The 27,205-nt window shown below is 54.3% G+C and overlaps 1 protein-coding gene across 13 annotated transcripts in view; it reads right to left on the minus strand.

The window, feature by feature from the left end:
* NPHP4 (nephrocystin 4) overlaps positions 1–27,205 on the minus strand; it is a 148,802-nt gene that overhangs the window by 20,438 nt on the left and 101,159 nt on the right. For 12 of the 13 annotated variants that reach the window (XM_067718197.1, XM_067718151.1, XM_067718190.1 and 9 more), the window contains 7 exons: positions 14,989–15,149; positions 11,854–12,034; positions 9,048–9,173; positions 6,246–6,457; positions 2,198–2,424; positions 1,886–2,072; positions 971–1,054 (listed from right to left, as the gene is read on the minus strand). In XM_067718197.1, coding sequence (XP_067574298.1) covers positions 971–1,054; positions 1,886–2,072; positions 2,198–2,424; positions 6,246–6,457; positions 9,048–9,173; positions 11,854–12,034; positions 14,989–15,149 — 1,178 coding nt within the window. The remainder of the gene's footprint in view (positions 1–970; positions 1,055–1,885; positions 2,073–2,197; positions 2,425–6,245; positions 6,458–9,047; positions 9,174–11,853; positions 12,035–14,988; positions 15,150–27,205) is intronic. The other variant, XR_010938909.1, reaches the window with a different exon arrangement.

A 27,205-nucleotide genomic window follows, 5' to 3' on the forward strand; every position in this document is an offset into this window, starting at 1 on the left:
AAACGGCTGATGGGGAAAGCTCTTGTTTATAGAAGAGTCACAGCTAGTAAGTACAAGAACAGTGAGAGGATTTCACCGCTTTCCACCTGGTGGGATAACGGATGTGGGCAGTGGACCCTTAGCGGACACGTCAGCCACCATGAACAGCCACCCACTGTGGCCTCTGCACGTGAAGCCGTGGTCGGCCCACGGAGGCCGGCCCACCCCCAGCATCTCCACAGACAGAGCATTGAGGACAGCAGGCCCCAACTCCCACAGACCGACCGTGATAAGATGAGTGACCAGCACGGACTGGACATCGGGCCGTCCTGAGGATCTGTTACTAATTTGGGGGCAGTGATGTCACGTAGCCAGGTTTTTGTTCTTTTTTTTTAAGTCCTTATCTGTTAGAGATACACGCTGAATAAGATATCTGGGATTTGTTTTAAAACTCCAAACTCATGTAAGGAAAAACGTATTAGCCTCTCAGATTTAATTTATAGCCCTAAATAAAGAGCCGACACATCCTTTAGACAAAGGCAAAGCTGCGGCTCCACATTTAAATAAAACCCAGCCAATCTCCCCCGAGGACAGGGCTGTGGACACAGGGCTGCCAGGTCCTCAGTCTGCAACTGCACCGAATCTGTCCCTGGGTGAGGGTGGGGGCGGCGGGCGTAAAAGTGTTTCTGTTTTTACTTTCAACCTCCTATAAAAGGCATCTGTCTACCAAACAAACAACAACAAGAAAACTTCAGAAATTCCTACAAAACGACAGTGTCCCAACCTCCCCTAAGGACATCCCATCGGCAGGCAGGGGGTTGAAAAGTGTGCCCTGCCAACGAGCCGCCCTGAGGTGGCAATGGGACTGAGTCCTGTTTACCATTAGTAACAAACAGCAGAACCCATGATGCACTTCACCTGGTGCTCTCACAAGAGCCCTGGCTGGCACTGCAAGACCTGGGAACATTGGATGGGCGGTCTACCCCCCTACCTTGGCGTGTTTCGTGGGCATCGTGCTGGACTTACGAGATGACCCAGCGTCCGTGTCCCTCTCGAGTCTCAGCTCAGCAGAGGCCTGTGAGAAACCAGGGAGCCCCCAGGTCATGAGATGGGGCTGGGTGACAGGCAAGTCTTCCTACCAGTGGGGCCTCCGCCTGTAGGAACGGTCGCCGCCCTGGGCCCAGGGTCCCGGGGTCTCGTTTACGCTCAGAGTGAACCCCAGGCGGCTGCTGTTATTAACCGGCTCACAGCCCCAAAGAGGAAGCGGAGGCCGTGTGAGTTGTGGCGGGGGGGTGGGGGTGGGGGTGGTCAGGTCCCGTAACCCAGCTCCACCCGAAGCCAGAGGTCTGACACCTTCACCACGGTCCTGATGACCTCTTGCCCCAAAAGTGCATCCAAAGAGCCTGCACTGAAACCTGTGAGCCTCTCACGCCCGTCTCAGTGATGACCCCTGCCCTACAGAGCTGACCTCACAAGGTCAGGAAGAAACGTGCACGCCGCGTCCGCCCTAGCAAAGCACGTGCTTGCTCGCACCCTGACGTGAAACCCCAGAGTCTCTGCGGTTCACGTCGGGGAGCAAACGCTACGTGAGAAGTGGGCAAACAGTAGTAACTGGGGAGTTCAGAAAACACTAGCTCTTCTGAGGTTTAAGGAAGGCTCTTCTACCAGTTTAGCAAAGAGACTGAAGAGGAGGTGGTCCAGCCTCTCCTGAACCCAGGTGAACCACGAGGCCACTGGGCACAGCGTAGGTGCCAGGACGTGTGGAGAGGCAGGTGGGGCGGGGGACGGCCGAAGGCTAACCCTCCCACCGCACGGGAGGAGGCCCCCATCTCCCAGGTTACTTGGCAAAGGGGCTTCCCCGGTGCCCAGCCAGCCCCCTCGGCACGGGAAGAATGGCCTTCCCCACCTGCGCCGAGGCCCGCGGACCCGCAGAGAAGGTCTGGAACTTGAAGGGGATGTGGACCATCTCCCGGGGGCGTAGGAAGAGCTGGGGGGCCAGGCTGCCCCGCCGGTGGAACATGTCCTCCTCCAGGGGCGTGTGCAGGCCGAACAGCTCTTTGAAGTACCGCCACTCCTGACCGTCCAGGATGAGGCTGGAGGGAGGGGAGACGGCGCTGGGCACAATGTCCTTCCCAGTCGGTCCCAGGACCCGTGAGGGCGAGACCAGCTCGGCTTTCGGGCGGGGCTGGGGGCCCGAGGGGGCGCCCCGCCCTCCCACCTGAGCTCAGCGCTGTCGATCGAGATGGTCACGGTGTGCTGCGTGTTGTCGGGGTTCCTGAGAGCGAATTCGAAGAACTCGGCGGCGCCCAGCGTGGCACGGATGGTGTGCCGCGTGGTGATGGCCATGCTCAGCGCGCTGGCAATGCTCTCGGCCTTGGTGCGCTCCCGGTAGGCGGCGATGAGCTGCAGGTCCCGAGTGTGCTGGGCACGGATGCTCTGCTGGGCCTGCGGACACAGGGGCCGAAGTGAGGCCACGGTCCCGGGGCGCCCTGCTGCTTGGGGGCTGTTCCCTGGCCCCTTCCCCACCTGCCCCAAACACCACATCTCCTTGGAATCACCACCCCTCCACCACCGACACGGGGTCAGCTGGGAATGGCCACCTACAGCTCCGGGGGACAGGGAATGGGGCCACCCATCTGCAGCACCCCGGCTTCCCTCTGCCCACAGGTGATGCACCCGTGGAAGGAGGGCTCTGCCCACATGCCCCCGAGACTCCAACCACCCACCTGGGCACACTGGGAATTAAGAGCAGAAGCTACCAATAAAAGAGGAAAGAATGGTCCCCAAACTAAGGCGGGTGACCAGCTCACTGGCCAGGCCTCCAGTGTGACAGCGGGAGTCCCGTCTGCAAGCAGAGTCCCCAGGAGGGGCTGTGGCCGGGCCTGACTGACCGCAAGCTGGGCCAGGGTCCAGACCCAGGCACGCTGCCTTGGTGGGCTCAGCGTGGGTCCTTCATCCACCTCCTTCTTCCAATGCCTTATGTTTCAATGGGCTTGGCCACCCCACATGTGTTCTAGAGGCTGGGGACAGGCTTATCTTTCTCGGGTGCCTTGCAGTAAAAAGCGAGGCCCGTCGGAGGCTGCTTTGCAAGCCCGAGACCTAGAAGGCGTATGCCCACGTGCTAGGGAGGCAGCTGGGCGCTGAGGGCCTCCAAAACCAACGAGGCCCAGGCATCTAAAGGCCTTCGGACTCTAACTCAGAAGGTGAGGACCAAACCTGACCTCTCACTTAAATTGTTTTGGAGACTGACTTTCCAGTATCCAAAACTTTGGCCTTTCCCCAGCAGGGGAATTGAAGCTGGGCCTTTAGTTTCTCCCTGGGGATTTAAAACCGGGAGGGTGGTCATGTTGACATCTGAGGCCTCCCTACGTGGGCATTTTATGATCAGAGCTTCTCGGCGGGATGGAGTCTCTACCAGGCTGGGCTGGGCAGCACGGCCAGATGTAATTTAGGGTGAGAGACAGAGCTCGGCTTTTCAACCTCGACTTGAGACAGCGGGTTGTTCTGACCTGCCAAGGACACAACCTGTATTGCCCTGGGACGAGGGCTCTAGGGGACAGGCCACATGGAGGTGAGCACAGGACTGGCCCGTCAGACTGACCACCCAGGCGGGCACCGTAACGGCCACTCCCTGGTTTTCCGCAGGCCTGGTGGGTAAAAGCCACAGGCCGAGCCAGTGTGGCCCCAGGGCATCAGGTGCCCACACGGCCCCTGGCCAGGTGGAAAGGCTGGAAAGAAGAATCCACCTGTGGGGTCACCTGGCATGACCCAGACTGCGTGAGGCTGCCGTTAACCGCAGGCTCAGCCTCGCACAGACGCGAGCCAACCCTCCAGCAACAGCTTCCCCGATGACTAGAGCCACCAGTGAAACAGAGTTGATGTTTTGGTCTCTTTTTGCCATAGACCTGTCTTCTTTCTTAATTCAAAACCCATGCAGGCAGAGGCGATGACACGTATTGGACCGCTCAGACCCCAAGAGGCAGCAGTTCGCACTGTGGTCCCGTGACAGGTCCAGGGATGGGCAGGGAGACCCGTGGGCCAAGTGCTGGCATTTCTGGAAAGTAAAGTCCTCTCTTCCATGGCACTTGGCACGTTTTGACAACACGGAACGTGGGACTAGTGCCACCAATTTGCTAGCGTGAGGGGCAATCCCGGAGCTGCTGGGGTGTCCCTGTAGAGGGTACGCAGAGGAGAGAGGACGCAGGGACTGAGCGCTGTCGCTAGGGCAGCCGCCGTCCCGAGCACTGCACACAGGTTGAGCCGGGTGACCCTCACAGGGAGGCTGTGACTGTCCCAGGGCACCGCAGGGACTCCAAGGCAGGCGTCAGCCCCACACTCTGTGCTGTGACTGTCCCAGGGCACCGCAGGGACTCCAAAGCAGGCCTGTCAGCCCCACACTCTGTGCTCCTGGCCCCAGGCTCACCACCGCCCCCAGGAAACCCTGAGACCCTCAGCCTCCCTCAAATCTGACCATCAGGGAGAGAGAGCTGCACCCCAGCTGCCCTCAGCCTCCGCGCCGCACAAGAGGTCACACACGGTTCCACACCCTCATCAGGCATGTGCAGGGCCAGCCGGGGCATGGCTCCTGTCGACTCTCTTCCCAAGGACCCACTGATTTCGTAGAACTCCCATCCCTTCTTCAAAGAAGGCTAAAAAGCTCTGGAAGGGAGAGAGACTACCGCATATCTGATACATCAAGTTACCTTCACCTCAAAATTCTCCAGCGCTACGAACCCAGGAAATCATTACAATTTAGTGGAAATTTTTCTTGTATTTGGAAATCCAATCACTTCCAAGCTCACGGCTGTATTCAAAATGAGGGTTCTGAGCTGTTAATTTCTCTATTAGAACATATCAGGGCTTCCCTGGTGGCGCAGTGGTTAAGAGTCTGCCCGCCAATGAAGGGGACGTGGGTTCGACCCCTGGTCCGGGAAGATCCCACATGCCGCAGAGCAACTAAGCCCGTGTGCCACACTACTGAGCCTGCTGCGCTCTAGAGCCCGCGAGCCACAATTACTGAGCCTGTGTGCCACAACTACTGAAGCCCACACGCCTAGAGCCCATGCTCCGCAACAAGAGAAGCCACCGCAATGAGAAGCCCACGCACCGCAACGAAGAGTAGCCCCTGCTTTCAACTAGAGAAAGCCCGCACGCAGCAACGAAGACCCAACGCAGACAAAAATAAATAAATTAAAAAGAACATATCAAATAAGAGGAAACTAGCCAAATTAATCATAATAACAACGATGCACCGGCAGCTGTCGGACCGAGGACTTGCCGTGTGCGGGGCCCAACCACCCGGACGCGGGAACCGCTTGTGTCCCCCCCGGGTGACAGCTGGCGGAGCCTCAGAGGCTGCACAGGAGGGAGCAGCCTGGGTGCACCGTGGCCGGGGAGGAGGCCTGCCCCAAGCCCAGCCTACGGCCGGCCTCCCCTCAAGGCGTCCTCACAGCCACAGCGCTGCTCCTCGGCCAGCAAGACTCTGCCGCCCTCTGCCAGGGACCCGCTCGCCCAGCCGGCTGTCTGGCCTCAGCGGCCATGGCTCACAGGCCCAGCCGCTCCGCGGCATGTGGGATCTTCCCGGACCGGGGCACGAACCAACGTCCCCTGCATCGGCAGGTGGACTCTCAACCACTGCGCCACCAGGGAAGCCCCCTGAATGGTCTTTTGCTTGTTGGTTTATTTCTGTCTCCCTCCCTCCACGGCCCCCCTGAGGGTGGGTCCTTGCCTACCTCTGTGAGCCCCAGGGGAGGGCCGGCCACTGCCTGTGTCTGCCAGGCCATGGGCACAGGCCTGGCCCCTGAGAAGGACGGCGTCTGTTCAGACACCCACCTGCCTCAATGGAAAGGATCCGAAGGCCCCTGTTGCTTCCCTATCCCGTAAACAGCCATTTCTTAGGGTCTTACTTAGATTTTTAGTCTAAGGTGGGAATTCTGGCCAGATCGATCACTCTGACATCCCGTGATGTAGAAGTTGTCATGGCTCTGCTCCCCAAACCTGGGCACCCTCAGGATCCCCGTCGGAGCTTTCTTAAAAGCCCAGGCTCCAAGGACACTCCCCCCAACCAATGGAGGGGAGCCCAGAAGTCAGCTTTTATCCAAAGCGCGCCGGTAATTCTGGCCTGAAAACTTCCCTTGGTGGCTGAGAGGTCGGGTCTCATGCTCTGTAACCAGGACGCGGCAGGAAGATGAGAGCCCGCAGGCAAGGGGAGGGGCGGGGACGGGGCTGCTCCCGAAGTGTTCCCGAGGACGGGGGCCGAGCCTCACCAGCGCGCCGGGTCCGCAGCGGCCAGGCTCCGCTCCGCGCTCCCGCAGGCGCACAGCCCTCATGCGCTCCAGCTTGCGCCTGCGCACGGCGTCCCCCTCACGGCCGGCGCCCTGGGGCCGCCGCGTCCGCTGCCACGGGGGCGTGAAGAGCAGGGCGGCCAGCTCACTGTCCACGTCGGCCAGCTTCTGCGCTTGGACCACATTTTTCAGTGCTGGAAGGTTCAAAGGCAGGGCCAGAGGTTAAAGGTTTCTGTTCTCTAAGCAGCCACGGCTCCACGCCCTCCAGAGCCAAGCCTCAAGCTTTTCATAAACCCTCAGAGGCTGGTAAGGGTGGAAATGACGCACCTGCCCTCCACGGCATCCCCCCCTTACCAGCCTCTCACATAGAAGGGATTCTGTCTCTGTGCTTAGATACAAATGTATTAGTGCCCACTAGGGGGTCTGCTAGGGCAAAGGCCAGCGTTGCAGAAGCTCAGGCTCTCAGGATTCCCCAGACGCCCTCGCCCAGGACCGCGCCCCTGCTCCCCTCCAGCCCCCCCAGCGAGCACCCCCGATGCCCAGCACACCGTCCAGGCTCTCAGGCACGCTGTCCTGTCAGGTCCTCAAACCCTCGCTGGGTGCGGGTCATCAGGAGGCCCGAGCTCAGATCAGGAATCGGGGGCTCCCGTGAGCTGTGCCCTGAGGCCTCGGGCCAGCCGGCGTGGGTGGAGCCCAGAGCTTCTCCTCTCTGCACCCGGCTGCCTCTGGCTGGCTGGGCCCCTAGAGCACCATCTCCTTCGGGGGCTCTACTCGAAGCCTAGACCCACAGGAAAGCTGTGTAGCCGACAGACAGAAGCCACGATAGGCCAGGCCCCGGCAGGCAGGAGAGCTATTTTCTCCCTCCCACCACTGGCTGTGCCACTGGCGTGCACACGTGGCACCTGCCACGTCACAAGCTGGCACGTGAGATTCCCGGACAATCAGTAAACCCAGCACAGGCGGCAGGTGAGAGGGAGCGCCCCAACTTAGCACCTTGTCCTTCCTTCGGGCACCCCCAGAGCCACGGGAAGTGACCGCAAGCCTGAACTCCGCCGGCTGGACCCCACTCCCCGTCCTCGAGTATCTCTGCCTCCTGCTGATGCGCTCCACGTGGTGGTGAAGCAGCTTCCCCTCACCCGCCACCTCTCCCGCCATCACACGTAAACAAATGCTACTTCCAGGTTCTTCGGGTGCCATGAGATGGTGCAGACGTCTCAAGTGGTCACCCCAAAAGAGCACTTTTCGTGTGTCTGGGGTCCAGCTCCATGGGAACGGAAGCGCCAACCTGGATCGGGCTCAAGCAGCCCGAGGCCCCCGGTCCCGAGGGGAGGGGCCAGGGTGGGAGGTGATCAACTGGCTTGTGTGTTCAGACTGCATCACCCCGACCGTGGGGGTGATGGGACCGTGTGGGACCACACTGCTGAAGCCAGGAAGCATCTTGCGAAACTCGGCACAACTTCCTGCTTCCGGAACCTTGCCCGGGGGGTGGAGACATGGCTTCTGGTGGAGTGCCCGGCCCTCTGGTTTTGACCAAAATAGGGATTGGAAGACTGATGACTCCAGAGGCTCTGGATCCCTCAGCAAACCCTCACTGTCACAACTCCCCGCGCTGCCCAGAGAAGCCCCCGACCTGCCGGGCCCCAGGCCGTGGGTTTCACAAATCCTCTCGTACCTGTCCCTGGGTGGGGGGTGGGGGTGGAGATGGGAGGCACTCCCTGCTCCGTGCTCTCCATCCATCCTCTTGGTGGCCAAAGGGACCAGCTGGGGATGGGGAGGCACTGGCCCCAAAGCAGGAAATCCAGATTCTAATCCAAGTTCACGACCCTTAACCACACAACCGGCCATGTCACCTGACCTCTGTGTCTCAGTTTTTTCAACATTAAAATGAGGAAGCTGGTCCGGAACAGACTCTCAGCCTGCCGGGCTCACGCAGCGTGGACCCCTTTGAGCATCTGAATGTACCCGGGCCGCTCTCCCGGGGAAGACGTATGAGGACCCATAAAGTTTGGGCTGGAGTTTCAGGGCACTCGTGGGATTCTGGAGACCTTCCAAAATGGCAGCAAAGGCCTCCCAGTCCTGCCCCCCGCAGCTCTGGAATTCCCACCCAGGGCACAGGTTCAAGACCAACAAAGTCAAGGGCCGTCAACACAAGACGCTCATGGCAGTTTCCGATGCACATGAGGTGACCTGCAGCCTCTGGGGGCTGCTCCCCAAAGGGCGCCTCCCACTTTCATTCCAATGGCAAGTATCTTACATTCAGGTCTGGGGGGTCATTTGAAAGGGGACGGAAAAACTTCCGTGTTATGCGATATTTTCACAAGCCCAGGTGTTTATCTCCCAAGCTTCTCTTCTCCCCAACATGGGGAGTTTCAAATTAGTTTTTAAAAAACAGCCTACGTTCATCCCGACCTTTTCCTCCCGTCCCCTTCCCCTGGGGAGAAGCAGCTACCGGAAAACAAATGCCACTCCTAGGACTGTAATCTCCACCAAGTAACACCGGCGGCTTCCCCAGGGCCCAGCCTAGAGAGCGCTGGGCTGACGAACGTGGTGACTCGACGTGGCCTGCAGGTCACTGAGCCGGAGGCGGAGCCACGGCTCGGGCCCCCAGATCCAGAGGGCAGGGCCCCACGACACAGGCGCACGCGTGTGCTCCTGCACACGCACACACGTACACGCACACACGCACACGCAGCCCCCCGCCTCTCGCTCTGCCCCACCGCCCGCCCACCTCCCCGAGCACAACCCCCAGCCTCCACCCGTAGGCCCCTCGGTCTCTCCACTCACGTCTGGGAGCCCCGTGCGTGAGAAGGCCACCTCCCGAGAAGCCGGTGGCTCCGTCATTCGAGATGACCCGTGACCTGGAAGGTGGCAGTGAGCTGGGACTCCCCACTCTCCGTTCACACAAGTGACCTGAACGAAAAACACCCCCCGCCCCGCACGAGACATAAATACCAGCACAGAGTCGATGACACTCGCCCGGATCCCCGCCCACATCCCACTTTCCACTCTCAGGCTGGAGTTCGTTTTGCAGCAGAGAAACGGCGGGTGGGCAGAGGCACGTTTCCTTCGAGCTCCCTGCTCTCCAGGTCCACACTCTCCTCTGTCTGAGCAGCAGTCTGCTTTCCCACCACGAGTTGGGGCTCGAGATGCTCAGGGCAGGTCTCCGGGGGGCCCGGCCCCAGGCTCTGGGATGGTCGCAGACTCTCCTGTCAGGCCCTCGAGTGTCGTGCTGTTCCAAGGCCTTTGTGCCCTTCTGCAAACGTCTGTGCCCAAACACGCCCGGGGGAGACACCCTGAGAGCCCCGGTACCTGACCGTGAGCCAGGGGTCAGGGCAGCCTGCCCCCCCCAGGAAGGCCCCACGGGAGACCTGCAGATACAGTGGCAGCGGAGCTCCCAGGGGAGCCGTGGTCACACACACAGCCAGGATCATGGGGTCAAAGAAAGGAAAGGGGCCCTTGGGATCTCTACACGATGAATGACCCCATAAAGCCTCAGAAGAGGCTGGCAAAGAGACAGCATCAAAAAGCTCGCCTGAGGGCTGCCCTGGTGGCGCAGTGGTTGAGAGTCCGCCTGCCGATGCAGGGGACACGGGATCGTGCCCCGGTCCGGGAGGATCCCGTGAGCCATGGCCGCTGAGCCTGTGCATCCGGGGCCTGTGCTCCGCAACAGGAAGAGGCCACAGCAGTGAGAGGCCCACGTACAGCAAAAAAAAAAAAAAAAAAAAAAAAAAAAGCTCGCCTGAGCCGAGGAGCCGCCAAGCACAAGCACGAGGACGGCCTCTCCCACAGAAAGAGTCCCAGGAGACCTGGGCGTGGGTGACAGATGCCCGGATCCGCGGCCTCGCACTTGGCTGCGGCTGTGAATGCAGAGGCAGGGCCCCATCCGGGCAGGCGCCGACCCTGCCTCTGTCACCCTGAAGGCCTGCACAGCATCACCCCACCTGCTGGCCTGCGCCTGCCACTCGCTGCAGAACAACCGGTTTTAAAAAGAAACAAAAGCCACGACACTTTTTTTTTGTTCAAGAACTGCAGAATGTACAGAGGAAAGCACAGTGCTGCCACGTCGTACAAGTGCGCTGCGCGCAGCACCGGTCCTCTGCCTCACAGCCTCCCTGTCTGGGTATCTCAGGCCCCTTCCCGCGAGCTTATCTCTCTCTTGCAGGCAACGTATGAAAATAACAATTTAAGATAACGCATAATGGAGCTAATCTTTCTTCTGAAGATAAGATTTTAAAACCTGGAGTCACTGCACATTTGTGGGCTGGTGAATTAAAAATAAAAATAACCAACACAATCTTGGAAGCAGAATGCTTCTAGCAACTCCCCTCAGTCGTAGGAGCTTTTGAATAATGCCTGCTTCTCACACACAGCTCATTTATTTCTCCAGAACCTAATTGAGTTTTGCCGTTTCCATATTGTCTGTTTTCGAGGCTGCCCGGGATCCTACATTTGTAAACAAGGGAGCAGAAGCCTGAGACCTGGCTTAATGAGCTCCGCGCTCACGCCTGCTGTTCCGTCCCAGCCCCGCCTGCCCCATGCTGTCGGCACAGGTGGAAAGGGCCCATGGGGCTCAAGGTCTAAAATCAGGCTGGGTTGTAAGGAATGGAAAATTCCCCAATAAAACGACAGAGAGGTTTGAGTCCAGAAACCTCAGACGGCTTGGTGTTGTCCCGCTTTCAATCCTTCCTCAGTCCCCTCGAGGGGGATGGAGTGGGCTTGTCACTAGCCCCACGAGGGCTCACACTGGCCTCTGCCCTGAGGCGGGCACAGGCAGCTATGCCCGGCCTAATGTCCCCTGTCCCATCAGGGTCCTCAGTGGAGCCCCCAGAATGCCCAGGCAGAACCATCCCAGCCACACCCAGCCCCAGCCCCCTGCCCACAAGGAAGGAGGACTGGGGCTTTCCTCGGTGTCTCTGACGAGCAGCTCTTGGGACACCATCTGACGTAAGGTCAAGGTGCTCGGCTCTGAACAAGCACATCCCTCTGCCCCTCTGTTCCCAAGCTGTGTGGTGCGGAAGTTTAGGAAAAGTTCTCTCTTCTCTCCTCCACAATGAGGCAGTGCTATGAGCTGAAACTCCAGATGAAACTCTCTCCCGAAACCAGTCATCTTATTTGAGGATCGTCACAGCGATGCCCCATGGATAGTACCAGAAATAAAATGTGGGCAAGATGGAGACAGCTAATAATACCAAACCCCGACCAGAAATCAGGAACACCAAACAACTGGTGCCAGGGAAGGCTCAGAGGTCAGGGGAAGGCTCAGTGGTCAGGGGAAGGCTCAGAGGTCAAGAACAGATGCTCAGTGGTCAAGGGCAGATGCTCGGTGGTCAAGGGAAGATGCTCAGCGGTCAAGGGCAGATGCTCAGTGGTGAAGGACATTTGTTCAGTGGTCAAGAGAAGGTGCTCAGTGGTCAAGGGCAGACGCTCAGCGGTCAAGGGCATACTTAGTAGTCAGCTAATGAGAGCTCTTCTGAATTCCTACTGAGTGCTGATGCCCACGATGTGACCCCTGTCCTGAGGGGGCTCATGCCCCAAATGGGAAGAAGAGTAGCCACCCAGGAACAAGGGCAAAGCTGCCAGGGACTCTTACCCACGTTAGCCAAGGTCAGGTGCAGCCGGCCCTTCACCACCGTGTGGACGTTGATGGGCTTGACGCAGCCAAACCTAGTCACGTCTCCACTCACCACCATGGTGTCCTGTTCGTGCTCTGTCGCCACGACCTCAAGCTCATGCGAGACCTGAACGGCTGGGCGCCCTTGGCGGAGGAGGTGCTGTGGAGGAGAAAGGACCGGTCGGAGGGCGGCCGAGGCAGGGGCTATCTGCTTCCGAAAACCCAAGTCCCTGCTGTCGGGTCTTTCCCCCAAATCCTTATTAACAAAGTGCATCCCGATTCACCCACTGAGCAAACCCCAGGGATGCACAAGGGGGCCTGGCAGCCACCTGCGTGGAGCCCCCTCCACACGGAGAGGATGAGAACACGGCACAGAACAAGGGGGGATGCTGAGGAAGCCCAGCTCCGCGTCAGCGGGAGCCCCAAGGAGCCTCCACTGGGCCCCTCAGGATGAAGGTGTGCCTCCAGGCAGGGGGAGGGCACGCCAGGCCCGGGCGGGACACAGGGGGCTTCAGTGTGGCAGAAAGGCAGGCAGCAGGTGCGAGGAGGGGCCGCGGGGCAGACGGAGCTGGGTCAAGAGGGTCCTTTCCGACCCCACTCTTCTCTGCTAATCAAGTTTAACCCTTCAGAACCCTCCTGAGCCCAAGAGCGAGTGGGGCTGGCCGGGAGGGAGGGCTGGGCCCCTTCTGCTGCGAGGCCCGGGCACGTCACCAGGCCTCTTGACCGTCACGCGTAAATGGAAGCGCGGGGCCAGGTTCAGGTCCTGCTTCTGGAATTCTGGCCCTGTCCCTCCAGCACTTGTCCTCTGCCTGTCTCTGGGGCGGACACGCCCAGACCAGATCCCTCCTGAGCGGGTCTGGGGCTTCCAGCTCCGGAGACCCTGCTTGCGCAGCAGCGCTTGTCCACATAACGCCAACACGTTCACGGGCCAGGAGCCCCGGCAGCCAGACGGGGTGAAGACCCCTCCAGGGGGCGGCCAGTCAAGGCAAGGAGCGACGCCCGGCTGCCCCAGGAGCAGTGATGCCAATAAAAACAGGGCATCGCGTCTCACCCAGGAAACTGCAGAGGTTTTTTCCCCACCCTGTAAAGGGTGGGAAAGCAGGCGCCTTGGTCATCTTCCGGGAAGAGCGCCGTGCCAGGCCCCTGGGCCCCCTGCCCGAGGCTCCGTATTGGTGCACCCGTGACTTGGAAACGTGGCTTTGGGGCGTTCTCATCTGGGGAGAAGGTGATGGAGTCAGACCTGGGCTGAAAGCCTGGTCCCAGCAAGACCAGGGGCTTCGGCTTCATCCTGCACACGGGGATCAGGGCAGCAGTCCCAGGGCCGGGCTGAGGACACCGCAGCAGAGCGGGGGTGCAACCAGGCCCCGGCAGCGACCACCGCGAGACCCCAACGATGCTGGCGCTGTCACCGCTCAGGAAATGAGCTGCAGGGGTGAGCCAACATGACCCCAGGATGTTCCCTGCAGTGTGTCCACCCGGACAAGGCGCTTAAATGTCCAACAACGGGGGACAGTGCGACGAGCTGTGATGCGTCTGGAAACGCAGGAAATATCCACAGAAGGCCACGTAAGCACGTTGACAGCTCAGGACCTGGACTTACACAAATCTTCCATCTTCTCTACATAGATGTTAAAGTGAAGACTTGCTTATTTTTAGAAAGTAAAATTCCATTTTATTTAAACCAATTCTGTGTCAGTAAACCTGACAGCACTTGTGGAAGGGGCTCTTCGTGGAGGATGAGATCAAATAACCCCTCCACGCGCTTCGCTCGCCCCTCCCTCCCCTCGCCTCGCCCCGCCCCGCCCCTCCTGCCTTTCACCTCACCCCTCCCTCCCTCCTTCTATTCATCCATTCTCAGCCATGCCCTACCCACGGTGGCCTAGGACTGTGCTGGGGAGGGGTCAGCGGCCATCCCATTCCCACCCTCCATGACATCACTGGCCAGTGTAGGAGACAGACGGGCCATATCCGTGACGACCTTGGGGGGCCTGAGGAATGAGAACACCAGCCAACACCTGCTGAGTCCTCACCAGCTGTGACCCCGCCCCATGCTCTTTGCACACTGCCCCCCGGCTCCCTCCACTGTCCTGAGGGCCTCAGCCCCTCAGGGAAGGGCCCCGAGCCCCGGTGGATGGGACAGTTACAGCCCGGGTCAGCCGCCAGAGGAAGGGAGGGACAGAGGAGCAGGCAGCCCCCAGAGGATGGGGGGCACGGGACCGGGGCCGCTGCGGCACAGGAGCCACGAGATCCTCGTGGGCTGGGGTGCTGAGGGGCAAGGGGGGACGGGACCAGATCTGCAGGCCTCAGTGACCAGCCGTGCAAGGCTCAGGAAGGGAAACCAAGGGGGCCCGTGGCTGGAGTCCAGAGGGAAATAGCTGTGTGGGATGAAGGAAAAGTGAATGAAGGTCAGAGAGATTCCAGAGATTCCAGAGCTGCAGCTCTCCCCCGTCCACCTCAAGGCAGGGAGGAAAACTCTCGGGACAGCATGTCGGCAAGTGGATGTGGCCCAGTGCCCGGCCCAGAGGCCGCCATGTGACCCCACGTCGACCCTCTGGGGTCCTGGTCACACGAAAGGGAAGGTTTGGGGAGAAACTCTGGGAAGAAAATTGAATTAATGCATGGACTTCAGTTTTAGAATATGAGGAGAATGGGAAGCACAGTTAGAAAACGAATTAGCTTCTGATTCTAGTTAGAATGAGAGAAGCACAATTCAGGGAACTGAGAACAGGCATCAGGAAACATTTTCCCACCCCATCATTCATTCATCCTGTCCTCCGTCCTGAGGGCACACCTCTGATGGACCAGCCAGGCTCTTGGTGAACAAGCCTGATCCCGAGCTGCTCTCAGGAAACATCCATCCTCACCGGCAAGGGAGCAGAGGTGACGTCGCCTGGTGGGTCGGTTCACAGGAGGAACTGATAACTGGGCGGATGTACCCTAGCATGATCGAGTTTAGACTCTGTGAACATCCTTTCCTTTGGGGAAGGAGAGGACTCGGCAGTGCCTTGAATTTGTGAACCAAGAAGCCAGGCCCCTGGACAATGCCCAGTGCTGGGCGATGGCCCACACTGCTGGGCGACAGACCTCACAGAAAGGACCGCGGGGAGACGTTACCTTCATCTGAACGGCGGCGGATCCGACGAGAAGCAGGGAGTCTCCGTCCCAGATGTCGATCTGCAGGGTCTGCATGGCCAGGTAGCGGGCGAACCAGCGCTGCTCCCCGGGTCTCAGGAATCCAGGGCCCACCAGGTACTTCAGCTGAAAGCCCGGAGACCCTGTGCAAAGAGGCCCCAAATGCGCCCAGAAGTAATTGGAATCATTTATCACCTTTACACTTGGAGGAGTTTCTGCTCTGGTCATGATGACTAGTTTCCGCTTCTGTCAGAGTTACAGCTTAATAAATACATTAATCAAAACATTATAAAATATCTAAATTAACAACATGAAGAGTGGTGTTCAGAAGACTACATTTCTTTCCAATGTATACAATAAGCTCCTCCCCAAATAAGACTGATGGTTTTTACCAAGTCCTAGTGAAACAGTCTATGCTGGATAAGGACAGATGCCCCGACGGGCCGGCCAGGGAGTATGACTCTGGGCGCACAGGATTTAGGGAGAAATGCTGTCTACATCTTCTGTCAAAACCGGGTGGTCACCAGATAAAGAAGATGCGGTACATATACACAGTGGAATACTACTCGGCCATAAAAAAAGAATGAAATGATGCCATTTGCAGCAACACGGATGGACCTAGAGATTATCATACTAAGTGAGGTAAGTCAGACAGAGAAAGACAAATATCATATAATATCACTCAAATGTGGAATCTAAAATATGACACCAGTGAACTTATCTTCAAAACAGAAACAGGCTCACAGACACAGAGAACAGACTTTGTGGTTGTCAAGGGGGACGAGGGTGGGAGAGGGACGGAGTGGGAGTTTGGGGTTAGCAGATGCAATCTATTATATACAGAATAGATAAACAACAAGGTCCTAGTGTATAGCACAGGGAACTATAGTCAATATCTTGTGACAAACCGTAATGGAAAAGAATATGAAAAAGAATGTATATATGTACAACTGAATCACTTTGCTGTACAGCAGAAATTAACACAACATTGTAAATCAACTCTACTCCAGTAAAATTTTTTAGAAACCAGGGTATTCACACACAGGCGCATGGAGAGCTCAAACTGAGACGGAGCTCAGCACACGGTGCCTAGGTCACCCCGATGCCTCCCGCCCCCAACGCGCCCAGGAGCCCCACAGAAGCACAGGCCTCTCCAAGGTCGCTCCTGGTGCCAGGCTTATCACTACGAGACAGGAGCCGGACTGCGGCCCCCGCCTTCACCTTTGCGGAGTGGCATCACCATTAATCCTAAATTGGCAAAGATGCCATTGAAGTCACCATTAGTTAAAGTGCAGGGACAGCAATGCAGGGGAAACACACTGAGAACAACATTTCCGCCCTTTCCGTCAATAACATAACAGTATTTACGTGGCCCCACTGAGCAGAACGCTAACCACAGGGAGGAAGGCGGACGTTAGCTCGGCAGCCCAAGCGGCCCCGGGCAGGCTGAGACCCTCGCCCCGTGGGTGCCCACACGGCGTCCTCTCCGCTGTCCTCAAGGCCAGGACAATGCGGTCAGCAGGAGCAGTGAAGCAGGTCCGGACGGGACCCAGCTCGGGGCACAGGGGGAGGGCGTCCGGTGGGCCCAGGGGATACAGAGCAAGGACCGGCGGGGTCCTGGCTCCCGCCATGGCTGGAGCGCTGACAGAAGCGCCCTCCAGGATGGAGGGGCAGGCAGCAGCAGCACAGAGACCACGGGAGGGGCTGGAGTGACGCTGCACACGGCAGGCCAGGCCCCAGTGTCCCGAGTCACAGGGCTCGGCCAAGGTCACACGCCACCCCGGCCCCCAATGGCCAGGTCTGAGAAGTAAGCGGCCTGCGGCACCTGATCAGTCCCCCGACACCCACCGTGAGCCCGGCTCACCCAGGCGCAGTGAGGACTGGAATGAGGACCGGGGAATGAGGAAGGCCGAGCTCACAGCACCGACGGCAGCGCCCACCTGCTGGGTCCCGCTGGGCTGCAAGGAAGGGGCAGCGGCGGCACCGGCCTCTGATGTGGCTCAGACCAACGGCTCCAGGTGCACACGGACGTGACCGTGTGGGGCGACCCCCAAATGACACCCGCAAACACCCTTCCCTGGGCGCCCTGCACACTCACCCCCAACACCTCCAGTCCCACAGAGCCTCCACCCGGACTTGCACTTGCGCCTGAATGCAGTAGGTCCCAGCTGGACCCCGCGTCTTCCTCCCCAGCCAGCTCCCCCTTGCGTCACCCCAGAGTGCCGCCCAGCACCGCGTCCTCCCGACGCCCTGGCTGGGCTCCATCACCACCACATCCCGTCAGCTGCCGGGTCCCCTCAATACGACCATTAATTCACACGCGGCAAATGTTCCGGGCCCTGTGTGGGGTCGTGTGGCAGAACAGGATGGACAGGGTCCCTGCCCTGATGGAGCTCACGGTCTCGGGGAGACACTTTGAGCCCAGAGCTGACAGTGTGCTGAGTGTCGCACACGGGGGCCATCCTGGTCTGGGCACAGTCCAAGGCCCCTCATGCTGGACCCTCCCAATTCCTCCCCACTGTAGGCTCGTACCCCTTTGCTCCTGTCTGGCTAAGACAACTGACTCCTCGGTGGCCTTCCCTGAGGTCCAGACCCCCCACAGTCCATCCCATGGCACTGCCAAAGCGTCCACAAAAGGAATTCTGTGTCGTCTCCATCCCACTCAAAAACCTGCAGTGGTGCTGACCACTGACTCCTGGGGGTAGTGGTACCACCCTACAGGGTCTGCCCAGGCTCCCCAGCTTACCTCCCTCACCCCTTCACAGACACCGCCCAGCCCAGCTGGGGTCCCTGCTGTGCCTCAGTCCTGCCCCACCGCCACGGCCAGGTCTGGCAGATGCTCTGCCTCCAGCTGGACGGTCCTCCCCCACCCCTCTTCTCAATCTCCACCCCTCCTTCATGACAAACACCTCCTGCTCCGTGAAGGTAGCCACGACTCCTCTGATGACAAACACTTAATAACACTACAGTCTACAATGCGTGATGAATGCGTAACAGCTTGGAGTATCTATGCACCAAATAACAAAGCGGAAATCCAGAGACGCAAGAAGAAACAGATGAAAACACAATGACAGTGGAGACCAAACAACCGCTTTCCTTTCAAGGCAGGTCAAGTGGACCATAAATAAGTAAGGATACAGAAGACCAGACCAGCTAGTCCATAAGGCAGAGTGTATGCATACACATACAACATGGTACCCCAATAACAGAGAATATATCTTTTCAAGCATATTTGGAACATTAATAAAAATTTACTGTCTATTTCACCACAAAGAAAACCTAAATACGTTCCTTAAAGTAGAAATATTACAAATAATATTCTCTGATCACAATCCAACAAACTAGAAATTGGAAAAAATTTTTCAAAACAATTCACTTATTCTTAAATAATTCTGTGTCAAATGGAAAACACGATCAAAACAGATTTTTTAGAATAATAATAATGAAAATACTACTTATCAGAATCACCAAAACATAAAGCAATAATCAAAGGAAAATTCATAGCCTTCAATACTTTATATCAACCAGAACAAAAGAATTAAAATAAATGAATGAAGCAACTCAAACAAATTAGGAAAATAACAGTAGAGAACACCAAAAAGAAAGCAGAAGGGGGGTAATAATAAAGGGAAATGCAAAATCTGATTAAAAAACAAGAAAATAGCGAAACCTATTTAAGGTATACTTATGTGCCTTCAGAAGACAGGGAAGCAGAAATGAGCAGATGGGAAGACATCCCTGTTCCTGGGCAGGTCCCCTCCTATCCTTCAAGGGCAGTTCCCCTCTCGTTCATCTGTGAACTTCTCCAGAACCCCAGATAGAGCCTAACAAGTTCACATAGAAAACTAAACCAGCGAGAATGTCTGGAGAACGGTGCAAAAAAGAATAGCATAACACCTCTGATCAAAGAGCACGACCTTCGTGTATAGACAGACAGTCTCATGAACTATAGCCCACAGGCCAACCCAGCTGAGAGCTAAGAATGGCTTTTACATTTTCTAAGGGTTGTGAAAAACAAAAGTCAAAAAAAGAAGAAAATGATTACAGACAGATCGTATGTGAACCCAGAAAGTCCAAAATATTTATGATCTGGCCCTTAACAGAAACCCATTTGCCAACCTCTAGTCTAGTGGAACAAGCCAGAAAATCCAGAATGACACCCAAGTAATACAAAAAAGTTTGCTATCTGATAAGGGTGGATCTCAAGTCACTGGGGAAAAAGACAAACGTTTTAATAAATAGTACTGGGTCAGCTGGATAGACATTTGGAAAAAGATAAAACTGATCCAAGTCTGCCCTCACACAGCAGGATAAACTACATAGAGATCAGAAATCTAAACGTAAAAAATGAAACCGGTAAATCCTAGGAGAAACCACGCACGCATCTCTTGCTGAGCCAGGGGAAGAGAAAGCCTTTGCATCTGTGACTCAAGAATCTAGAAGCAATAAAAGACTGACACATTAGACTACACGAAAGTAACACCTTTACACAGCAAAACCCATCCTAAGCAAAGCAAAAAGACAAACGACAAAGTAGGAAGCATATTTGCAATGTATATCACAGGCAACAGCTAATCTTCCTAACACAGTTCCCAAAACAGAGGACAAAATAGATGAAAAATCTGATAGAGAAATGGAAAAAGATATGAATAGAAGTTTGCAGACAAAGACAAAAGATGCTCAACTTCACTCATTACAAGAGAAATGCACATTAAAACTTCACTAAGATCTATCTCACATCAATCAGAATGTAACAACCTATTTGCGGAGGAGGCCAAAAGATCTCAGGCTAACAGAGAGGAGGTGGTGCTGTCTATCAACACCACTGAAGCCTTTTATCCTATAATCCCACTGCCAGCAATCTGCCCTAAAACACACCTCCATACACAGAAAACATGAGAAACACAAGGTTACTCATTGCTGCATTACCTGAAATAGCAGAACGCTGGAAAGACCCAAACCTCCATCAGTAGGGTGATGGTTAAATAAACCACAGAACATGCACCCAATGTAGGACGATGTAGCTGTAAAAACAGTGCAGACGGTTTCCGCATGGAGTGGAGCTCGGGTGGAAAGTTAACTGAAAATAGCACAGTGAAAACGTGTATTTGGCATGCCACCTACTGAATAAGAAAAAACAAAAAATAAAAACGTAAGTATTTGCTTAAGCCGGAAGCTAGAAACCTGCTCACCCCCAGGCCGGTGAGCAGGTGGGGGCTGTCTAGAGGGGCGAGGGGCGAAGGGAGCCTTGAGCGCTCATTCAGCTGCGGTTTTATGTTTGGGGCTACGTAGATATTCCACTCAGAAAGGAAAGAAGGCAAAGATGAAACTGAAAACTGAAGTTTCAAAGATGAAACTGAAAACTGAAGTTTCAAAGATGAAACTGAAACTGAAAAGAAGGCAAAGATGAAATCAAATAGGCAACATACCATAGAGAAAAGAATGAACACAAGGGCTTTGGGCCACACTCACTCACGCTACATCCTCGGTGGGACACAACCCAAGACCAGAAGAACACAAAGAAACCTGAACTTTTGTCAGCCATGTATCGTTAGTATTCAAACCAGCGGTATAAGTTTGAAAATACATTGTGTAAATTATAAGGGAAAGTAAATAAGTAAATATATTATCGGGAAACACGATTTTCGGTTTAAGAGGAAAGAGATACAGATAAAATATTTTAGGGAAAAACCTCTAAATTTAAGTTAGAAATATCAAGGTGAACTCATGTTTTAATATACATGCCCCAGCTCTGCCCAGGGAAAGGCCTAGAAGCAGTTGAGACCTCGATCAAAAGTGCCCGGATTGATGGGCTTCCCTGGTGGCGCAGCGGTTGAGAGGCTGCCTGCCGATGCAGGGGACACGGGTTCGTGCCCCGGTCCAGGAAGGTCCCACATGCCGCGGGGCGGCTGGGCCCGTGAGCCATGGCCGCTGAGCCTGCGCGTCCGGAGCCTGTGCTCCGCAACGGGAGAGGCCAGAACAGTGAGAGGCCTGCGTACCACAAAAAAGAAAAAAAAAATAGTGCCCGGATCGTGATCTTTAGAAAGCACTCCCGGTGCGGGGCCAGGCTCCCGGGAGAAACGGGTGACTGGATCTGAGGCAGAAAAAGCACAAGGCGAGGCTGGACACCTTTGCTCCAGAAAGGGAGGAACTGCCCAAAGTCCAACCAGAGCGTGTCAACAGACTCAGGCCAACCCGAAGGGCTACAGCTGGCCAAAGACGAAACAAAGAGCTAGGATACACAAAACCTGAACTGTCACTATTAGAGTAACTATTACAGTAAGTTCTTACTCTGAAAATTAGAAATTAAAAGGAAAGTATTTAACATGTGTTCTGCCTTTTTTGGAGAACATATATGTAGTTCACTCCTGGTAGATGAGAGAAAGTCTCTTTCTATAGAAGAATGCCAGCTCATAAAGGGAGACCAAATGATAGCATTAGAAGAAATACCATCTTGAAAGCTCCATTTAAATAGCTGATCCGGGCAAAGTACAGCCACGGATGTTAGGACAGTAGGTAAGGGCTGTAGGGGTCAGATATTCACACGAAGCCCAAGAACAGCCCCAAGAAGTCTTCCAAGTGCAAAGGGGGCAGCGCCTACCTCTTCCCACTGGAGACACCTGGGCGGGTGCCCCTACCAAGTGCTCACACTGACACCCGCACGGTGACACGGCCTGACCTCGGCGCCTCCGATGGGATGCACGGGCAGCACGCGGCCTCAACGATGAAGAGTTCGCACCAAATCCAGGATGGGACGGAGCCCTCAGCCCTTCCCCCAGTGGACGAGAACTACTGAAGACGAACGAGGTAGACAACCAGGTGAGGAAACAATCAGACACACGGAATGTGGGACATTCTGCAACTCGCTCAGTCTCTGCAAACAGGCACCAACACTGGACAAAGAATGCAGGGGACAAGTCTCAATGAAAAGAGACTGAACACATGATTACAGGTAATACATGGGCCTGGACTGGATGTCAGAGCAAAACACAGCTATAATGGACATATGAGGGGAAATGGGAAAACTTGACCATGAAATTCTTATAATCTTAAGTATGATAACAGAATTGTGTGTATAGAAAAGGACGTCCTTATTTTTTTATAAATTTATTTATTTATTTACATTTTATTTTTGGCCGCGTTGGGTCCTTGTTGCCGCGCACAGGCTTTTCTCTAGTTGCGGAGAGCAGGGGCTACTCCTTGTTGCGGTGCGCGGGCTTCTCATCGCGGTGGCTTGTCTTGTTGCAGAGCACGGCCTCTAGGCGCGCGGGCTTCAGTAGTTGTGGCACGCGGGCTTCAGTAGTTGTGGCACGCGGGCTCAGTAGCTGTGGCTCGCGGGCTCCAGAGCGCAGGCTCAGTAGTTGTGGCGCGCGGGCTTCAGTAGTTGTGGCATGCGGGCTCAGTAGCTGTGGCTCGCGGGCTTCAGTAGTTGTGGCATGCGGGCTTCAGTAGTTGTGGCGCGCGGGCTTCAGTAGTTGTGGCACGCGGGCTCAGTAGCTGTGGCTCGCGGGCTCCAGAGCGCAGGCTCAGTAGTTGTGGCGCACGGGCCCAGCCGCTCCGCGGCACGTGGGATCCTCCCGGGCCGGGGCCCGAACCCGCGTCCCCCGCATCGGCAGGCGGACTCTCAGCCCCTGCGCCCCCAGGGAAGCCCGGGCGTCCTTATTTTTGCGTAATGCTGCTATATTTAGAGGTAACTTGTCACCGCGCCTGCATTTTACATTCAAATGATTCTGAGGTGGGGGGATGAACAACGAGATAAAGCAGGTATTCCCAGATGCACCAGCACAACTTCTGTAGCTGGGGACACGGAATTAGGGCACCTGGAGAAGGCACAGGAAAGACAAGATCCAGTAAGGAAGAGGCGATCAAGGCTGTACTACAGGGTCCAGACCTAGACGCTGGTCTGGTGGGAGATGCCCCCTTGGCTGGGATAACTCAGGGGCGGGAAGATGGACGAGAGTTCTTTAGGACAGCGGATGCTCTTGGCTGACCCAGACTCCAGCTCTCACACTAGGGAAGACCCCACTAGACAAAAACACCATGAGACGCCTCTCAGAAAAACAACATGTTAGAAAAAAACAGGCAAGAATGCAAGGGAAATAACAAGGAAAGGCGGCCCCGTGCATGTGGTATGGAAGGACGGGGACCAACACGAGCAGATGAAACGGCCACAAACTTGGGGGAACCTTCCTGAAAGGAGCGGGGGACAGTAGTAAGTGAGGAAAGTCCAGAGGCACATCCCACTCTTGAAGAAAAAGAGGAAACAGAAGAAATTCTACTCACAATGTAGAACAGTGACTAGAGTGGCAGAGGCAGCCAGCAGGCCTACGGGCCGCAGGTTCCAGAAGCTGCAGTTGCTCCCGCTGGACCAGAGGTGGCAGCCGTTTGGCATGAGCCTGCTGAGGGCTGCCCACAAGGGCGTGTGGGAGCCATATCATGGACTCTGGGCACCAGGACGCAGACCTGGAGGGGAAGCGGCGACCCTCCACGAGAACTGGTGGTCAGGGCTGCCAAGACTGTAAACGTCCAGATTTTGCCAGAAGACAACAACGTCTCAAATGCCACTTTCCATAAGTGGGTCCATCCATCAGAAAAGAGCGATTGTGTGGCAGAGCTGAGACCAGGGCTTTTTCTCTCTGGCCTCATGCCCCCCTGAGTCTCTGCTATCATCTTTGGCAAAACCAAACTTTGGATTCTGGGAATAACGTTCTGCTTAAAATAAGTATTCCAGGCTGAGAAATGACTCACTTCGTAAGCTTGGTGGGTGTGGAGCCAATGCTTTTAAAATCTTTTATGTCCTATTAACTCTCTGCATTCTTTATGAAGGTCACAAACCTCAGTCCCTACCTCACAGGATACACAAAATCAATTCCAGATGAATTCTAGATCTGAATATAAAAAGGGAAAAAAGGCTTCTAGAAGGTAACATAGGAGGATATCTTCAAGACTTTGTGGAGACAAACTCATTTTGGGTGTAGCTTAGGAAATCTGCCCATTAAGGAGAAGACTGATAAATTGGACGTAATTTTCATGGAAAACTACTGTTAACCAAAAGATACCATTAACACAGTCAAAGACAAGGCACAGAGCGGGAGGAGATGTTTGTAACATCTGAAGAAAGACTGGGATCAGGATATATACATAACACCTACGAACACCGAGAAACAGACAACACAAGAAAAAATGGGCAAAGCAGTTCAAAAGAGGCTCTGCCGAAGGCGACAGCGTGTGGAAGGTCATCGGTCAGCCAGGAGATGCCGGCACATGCCCACCAGGAGGTCACGTGAAAGAAACCAACAAAGCCACACACATTACACAACCAGCAAGGACACAGGCAGCTCAGACTTTCCGTCTACTCCAGTGGGTGTGTCAGCTGGCACAGCACTGGAGAGGGAATGCACCAAAGCTAGACCTGTGCTGCCCCGGGACCCAGCAGCTTCAGTCCCAGGCACAGACCAACGCAGATGCACACACACACATGTGCACCAAAAGAACGATCGTATATTCTTAAAAAGGCAAGAGAGTGGAGAAAAGGGAACCCTCGTCCACTGTTGCTGGGAATGTTAAGTGGTACAGCCACTATGAAAGCCTCCTCCAAACCTTTTTTGGAGGTTCCTCAAAAAACGTAAAAATAGAGTTACCACATGATCCAGCAATCCCACTCCTGGGTATTTAACCAAAGAAAACAAAAATACTAACTCGAAAAGAAATCTGCACCCTGCCCCCACCATGTTCATTGCAGCATTATTTATAATAACCAAGATGTGGAAGCTACCGAAGTGTCTACCTACGGACGAACAGATAAAGAAAATGCAGTATATATATATATACAAAATATTACTCAGCCGTTAAAAAGAAGGGAATCTTGACATCTGTGACGACGTGGATGGATTAGAGAAAGACAAATACCATATGATTTCACTCATACGTGAAATCTTTTTAAAAACAATCAGGCTCGTTAAATACAGAAAGCAGACTGGTAGTTGCAAGAGGTGGGGCGGGGGGTGGGCAAAATGGGTGAAGGGGGCCAAAAGGTACAAACATCCAGTTATAAAATAAGTAAGTCACGGGGATGTGATGCACAGCACGGTGATGACAGTTAATAACACCGTGTTGCGTATTTGAAAGGTGCTAAGAGAGTAGATCGTAAAAGTTCTCGTCACAAGAAAAACAGAATTCTATAATTATGTTCAATGATGGATGCCACCTAGACTCGTTGGGCTGATCATTTCACAATGTTTTAAATATGTTCATAGCAGCATTATTCAAAAGAGCCAAAACCTGGAAATCATTCAAAGGCCTGTGAACAGCAGAATGGGTAAACATTGTGGAATATTCGGACAACGGGTTTCTATACAGCCAAGATCACGGACAAACTACTGCTACATACAGCAACATGGAGGAATCTCCCAGACATGAGGTTGAGCGAAAGAAGTTAGATTCAAAATGGTATGGATAATATGACCCGTTTAAGTTCAGAAAACAGGTAAAACTGGGCTTCCCTGGTGGCGCAGTGTTTGAGAGTCCGCCTGCCGATGCAGGTGACGCGGGTTCGTGCCCCAGTCCGGGAAGATCCCACATGCCGCGGAGCGGCTGGGCCCGTGAGCCATGGCCGCTGAGCCTGCGCGTCTGGAGCCTGTGCTCCGCAACGGGAGAGGCCACAGCAGTGAGAGGCCCGCGTACCGCAAAAAAAAAAAAAAAACAAGTAAAACTGATGCAGAGTGATAGAATTCAGAAGAGCCGTTACCCTTGGGGGAGGTCAACAACTGGGGTGGGGGGTTGCTGTGTAATGCTCTACAGCCCCATCCGAATTGGGTGGTAGATACACAGATGTGTTCACTTTGTAAAAATTACACCTTTTACAAAAATTAACTCAAAATGTTAATTTTTGTAATGTAAAATGCAAAACTATCAAACTCCTAGAAGATAACATAGGAAAAAACCTAGGTGACCTTTCAGATTTGGTGATGACTTTTTAGCTACAACACCAAAAGCACGATTCATAAAAGAAATAATTGATAAGCTGGATGTCATTAAAATTTAAAACCTCTGCTCTGAGAAAGACACCATTAGGAGAATGAAAAAGATAAGCCACAAGCTGGGAGAAAATAGTTGCAAAACACATATATGATAAAGGATTTGTATCCAAAATATACAAAGAACTCTTAAAACACAACAAATATGAAAACAATATTAAATCCAATTTAAATTAAATCCAATTTAAATTAAATCCAATTTAAAAATGCGCTGAAGATCCGAACAGACATCTCACCAAAGAAGATATGCAGATAATAAGTAAGCAGATGGAAAGACACACTACATCATCTGTCATTAGGGAACTGTAAATTAAAACAATGAGCTACCACTACACATGTACTTGGATGGCCCAAATCCAGGACACTGACAGCATCAAATGTTGGCAAGAATGTGGAGCAGCAGGAACTCTCATTCACTGCTGGTGGGAATGCAAAATGGTGCAGCCACTTTGGAAGACAGTTGGGCAGTTTCTCTCAAAACTTAACATACCTTTACTATACGACCCAGCAATTGGGCTCCTAGGTATTTACCCAAATTAGTTGAAAATGTATGTCCACACAAAATCCCGAACAACAAACTGGAAGCAACCAAGATGCCCTTTGGCAGGTGAATGGATAAATAAACTGAGGTACTTCCAGAGTATCATTCGGTGCCAAAAATAAACGTGCCATCAAGCCACGAAAAGCCATGGAGGAACCTTAAATGCATATTACTAAGCAAAAGAAGCCATCTGAAAAGCATACCCTATATAATTTCAACTATATGACATCTTGGCAAAGGCAAAACTATGGAGACAGTAAAAAGATCAGTAGCTGGCAGGGTGCAGCATAGGGGATTTTAGGGCAGTGAAATTACTCTGGGTGACACTGTAACAGTGGATATATGATGTTACACGTTTGTCAAGATCCATATAATGTACAACGTGGGGAGAGTAAACCTTAAGGTAAACTCTGAGCTTCAGTTAATAACACGGTACCAATATTGGCTCATCGTGAACGTAAGAAGTTGCTAACAGAGGAGACGGGGCGGGGTGGGAGTATACGGGGCTCTGGGCTAACGGCTCAGTTTCTCTGTAAATCTAGAACTGCTCTAACAAATAAGGTCTAACCATCCTTAAAAATTCACGGGGCTTCCCTGGGGGTGCAGTGGTTGAGAATCCACC

This window comes from Pseudorca crassidens, chromosome 2, assembly GCF_039906515.1.
Source record: "Pseudorca crassidens isolate mPseCra1 chromosome 2, mPseCra1.hap1, whole genome shotgun sequence".
Lineage (NCBI taxonomy): Eukaryota > Metazoa > Chordata > Mammalia > Artiodactyla > Delphinidae > Pseudorca > Pseudorca crassidens.